The sequence below is a fragment of the Helianthus annuus genome, chromosome 8 (genome assembly GCF_002127325.2).
Source record: "Helianthus annuus cultivar XRQ/B chromosome 8, HanXRQr2.0-SUNRISE, whole genome shotgun sequence".
NCBI classification, from domain to species: domain Eukaryota; kingdom Viridiplantae; phylum Streptophyta; class Magnoliopsida; order Asterales; family Asteraceae; genus Helianthus; species Helianthus annuus.
Window position 1 is genome coordinate 123,817,687 of NC_035440.2, and position 4,135 is coordinate 123,821,821.

Below are 4,135 nucleotides of genomic sequence, written 5' to 3' on the forward strand. Positions count from 1 at the left end.
AGTGATCGTATTCACTGCTTTGGACTTGTGTGATTTCTTATATTGCTTTCCCTGGGCGCATGCTATACATTTTTCAGAAAATGGGAATTCTTTAATCGGAAGACCTCTTACTAAGTTTAACTTAGAGAGTTTATTAATATTTTTAAAATTAACATGCCCCAATCGCCTGTGCCAAAGCAGTGACTCCGATTCTGAAGCCTTAGAGATCAAGCAGGTTAGATTGTCATTTGTCTTGGGATTCTTCATATTGAGCACGTATGTGTTGTTTTGTCTTGGAGCAGTGAGCATGATCATTTCAGCAGGAACAACATAACCGGGCTTGAGAAACAAGCATTCCATGTCATTGAAAAGCACCGATATTCCTTTATCACAGACTTGTGAGACACTCATGAGATTCTAGCACAGCTCCGGAACATAGTTGACATTCTCCAGGGTGAGGGCTTCAGACACCACATCTCCTACTCCAACAATTTTTCCTCCTTTCTCGTCTCCAGCGAAAGATACGAAATCACCATCGATGAAGCGAAAGTTCTTCAGAAGTTCCTTCAATCCAGTCATGTGTCTCGAACATCCGCTGTCCACATGCCAGATGTATTCCATGAGCATACGAAGCCATTTCTGGAGTTTATTCTGATATACAAAAATATATACAAATTAGCTTGATTTAGGAACCCAGATTTGCTTCATTTGGAATCTATCGTGGTTTTGACCCACGTTGACCTCTTTTTGTTTCCAAAAATAGGCAGTTGACTCAACCAGATTTTTAACACACTTCTTAAGATAATTTAATTGACATGTGACGTTTGTAAGAAAATCATGTTCTGGTTTAGAAAACTTCTTGGTTTTACAATGTTTTGCTGTATGTCCTAAGTGACCACAGCGAAAGCATCTTTTATGTCTGGGTCTTTTGGTGTTAGAAGATGATGTATGTGATGAGAGTCTTGAGCTTTCTGCTTTCTTCATTTTCTTGTCCACTCTGCTTTCATCTTCTGAGTATTCTTCATCACTGTCTGAATCGAATGAGCTTTCAGACATGTTGTCCTCGCTTGAGCTTTGCTCTTCACTTGCTTCGTAACTTGACTCATTGTAGCTTTGATCTTTGTTTGAACTTTCTGAGTCTTGGTCTTCAATGGTTTTAGAACTTGAACATTCGAAGCTTTCATCATTGGTGGGTTGATCTTCACTTGAGGATTGCTGCGTTTCATCACTAGGGAATTCTAGACTTCCATCACTTGCTGTTTGATCTTCACTTGAACTTTCTGATCCTTGCTCGTCTTCTGAGGCAGTGATGCTTGAGTCTTCATTGCCATGATCTTTAGTGACACTCTTTTCTGAATCTGTCACACCTGTTCTAGAAGGAATAAATTCGGGAATTTCCTCTGTGAGGAATTTTCCAAAACTATTCATTTTCAACTCTGGCACAAATACAGGAGATTCACAAGCAACTTTATTATCACAAAACACATAATTTAAATCATGACATTCAGACACACAATGTTCACGATCACGGGTCCCAAATGTAGGCACATGGCCCTTACAGTCATCCGAGGATTTAAATTTAGGCACTCGGCCATTACAGTCATCCATCCTACTTAAATTATTACATTCATCCTTAACATTGTTTTTCCTAGAACAGTTCCAGGCGAACCAGTTAACGGTGGAATAACTGTCGCCTGAATATCCGATTCCTATTTTTGACCCGCCGCAATCTCCATCCTCATCGCACACATCTTCTTTACACACAATGGGATCTGCATTACTTTTAGAACAGTTAGCGGTTGTCTCATTTTCATAAAACTCATTTTGTTCAACAGAGGCCTTTTCATTGATGAGATCGTTTTCAGGATGAGGAGTCGGCATAGGCACATAGTTTTTGCTATGTGGTGGAAAGAATAGTTTTCTTTCATTTCCGTGCCTATCCTTATACCCAATCCCGTCTTTCACAAACGTTGGTCGTTGGCAGTTTTTAATGTCAGTAAAGGCCTTTTGACTGACATTCCATTTGTCTATTATAATTTGTAATTTATTCTTTTCATTCAAAGCTTTTTCTAATCTTTCTGTGAGGTCGTTTATGATAAAATATTTTCTAAACACAAATTCTTTTAGAGTTTGCATTTCAGCTAAAGTTGAATTCAACTTTCTCTGATATGCAGCCTCATTCTGTTTAAGCTCGCTGTTAAATTTTAAAGCTTTGTCTTTTTGTCTCTCATAGTCTAGATTCAACGATTTGTAATGTGCCACGACATCAACGCATGCTGGAGTGCATAATTTTTCTTTAAAACTAAGTGGAATACTGTTTACCAAGTCCTTGTCAGCTTTCTCTTTTGATGAATCTGCTTACCTTTCTTTTGATCGGATGCCTCTTTCGAAACATGCTCCTCTGCTTCTCCACACTTCTTTTCATTCTCAGGCTCCACTGAAGTCAGAATGCTTTTCAAACCTTTGTCAGCAGTATTGTCTCCTTTTAGAATTCCGGCTGTCTGCTTTTCAAACTGCCTTGATGAGGATTCACTTGAGATCTTGGCCATCAGAGCTTTGTTGACTTGCTCCTTTGCTTCAGTAATTTCTTCACTCCAATCATAGTCTTCGACGACTAAAGCTTTTGGCGTGCTAGGAGACACATTATTCTTGTTCTCTTCAACTGTGATTTGCTTTACAGCAGGAGTGGTTTCACTGTTTCCTTCTTTCAACAGAGGACAATCACGCTTGAAATGGCCCAGATTCTTGCAGTTGTAGCACCTAAGCTTAGATTTGTCAAAACCAGCTTTTCCAAGACCCAAACGCTTTCCTGTTTTGTCTTGAAATTTCTTTAGCCTCAAGGTGATCATGGCCATTTGCCATTTCAGATCCATTTCCTCCATGTCCTGGATCAACTTGATACATGTCTTCAGCAGTGAACATCTCCTTCTTTAGTTCTCCAGACATCAGGGCTTCATAGCTGCTCAGAAATGTGTTGAAAAGTGCCACGTTTTCAGTGGACACTTTCAACGCTTGAGTGTCAACAGTGATAGTCTTCTCAACAAGTTGTGGAGCTTTCGATGCACTTGCGGAAGCGTTGGCGTAGATTAAGTCAGAAGCTTGTGGAGTGATGCCCCCTGAAGCAAGAAATGCTACATTTTTTAAACCAGCAGTGGTTTGAGTTGACTTTGGTGGGTAACCAGCAGTGTTCATCTCTCTTTTGTTGACATCCATTTCAAAGGCTCTTAGGGTGTTGATCAGGTCGGACAGAGTGACAGGATTTGGATTGTTGAGGAAATCCTTCTTGATCATCATGCATTGTAGGCTCCATTCCTTGGGAAGTGAATCTAGCAGCTTATTTATTGCAGCACGATTTGTGACAGGATTTCCCGCCTTCTTCATTTTGGTCATCATATTCAGAAAGCGACTGATGTGATCGGAAAGACATTCTCCACGAACTCCACAAAACATGTCATATTGTTTCTGCACCATATCTCTCTTGCTTTCGATCAACTCTTCATTTCCCTCATAGTACTCAATCAATGCATTCCAGAGTGCATTTGCAGTTCGGTGTTCTTCAAACATGTTGCAGTCATTGGTTGATAGTGCCATGGTTAAGGCAGCATGAGCACGACGATCACGTTGGATTAGAGCCTTGTCTTCATCAGTAAAGGTAGTTGCATCATTGTTGGCAACTACCGCATCTCCTCGAACAACCGTTGGAATGTTGGGTCCAGCGGTGACAGAGAGCCACAGATTGTAGTCCGTGTACTCGAAGAACGATTGAATGCGAGTCTTCAATGTGCTAAAGTCTTCAGCCCCTTTCAACTTTGGTGGCCGAGTAGTGGTTCCAGTCTCAAGTTCCGCTTGAGCAATTGGACTTAGTTGATTCAACGACATCTTTGCTTGATTTTGACAAAATAGGGCTGATCAGAACCTAATTTCGCTGAAAAGTCACAGAAGACCAGTGACTGAGTTAATTTCACTGATGACAAGAGAAGCTCGTTCAATTTCGCTGACAGATCTTGCTGATCTTCAACCTTCGCTGGTACTCTAGGTTGTCCTGCACGAGCGAACAAGCTAATTCCGCTGACAAACACAACACAGACGTTAGTTGGACTAATTTCGCCGATTACTGTGACAAGTACGCTGTGGTTCAGTATCACAGATCTCGAAG

The 4,135-nt window shown here is 40.8% G+C and overlaps 1 protein-coding gene across 1 annotated transcript; it reads right to left on the reverse strand.

Annotated features, from left to right (window-relative positions):
* Positions 1-396: 396 nt before the first annotated feature.
* On the reverse strand, positions 397-3,858 carry LOC110943241. Its single transcript, XM_022184993.1, has 5 exons — positions 3,568-3,858; positions 2,815-3,483; positions 2,342-2,705; positions 976-1,445; positions 397-630 (listed from the first exon to the last, which is right to left on the reverse strand). Exons 1-5 carry the CDS (start codon positions 3,856-3,858, stop codon positions 397-399), a joined length of 2,028 nt encoding a protein of 675 aa, XP_022040685.1.
* Between the last annotated feature and the right edge of the window lie 277 nt (positions 3,859-4,135).

Bases quoted from the DNA above. Each gene is read 5' to 3' on its own strand.
- LOC110943241 (XM_022184993.1), bottom strand. From the start codon at position 3,858: ATGTCGTTGAATCAACTAAGTCCAATTGCTCAAGCGGAACTTGAGACT. The intron at 1,446-2,341 runs GTAAGCAGATTC...GTGATAATAAAG, and splicing joins GGCATCCGATCAAAAGAAAG to TTGCTTGTGAATCTCCTGTA. The intron at 631-975 runs GTGGACAAGAAA...TTTGTATATCAG, and splicing joins ACTCAGAAGATGAAAGCAGA to AATAAACTCCAGAAATGGCT.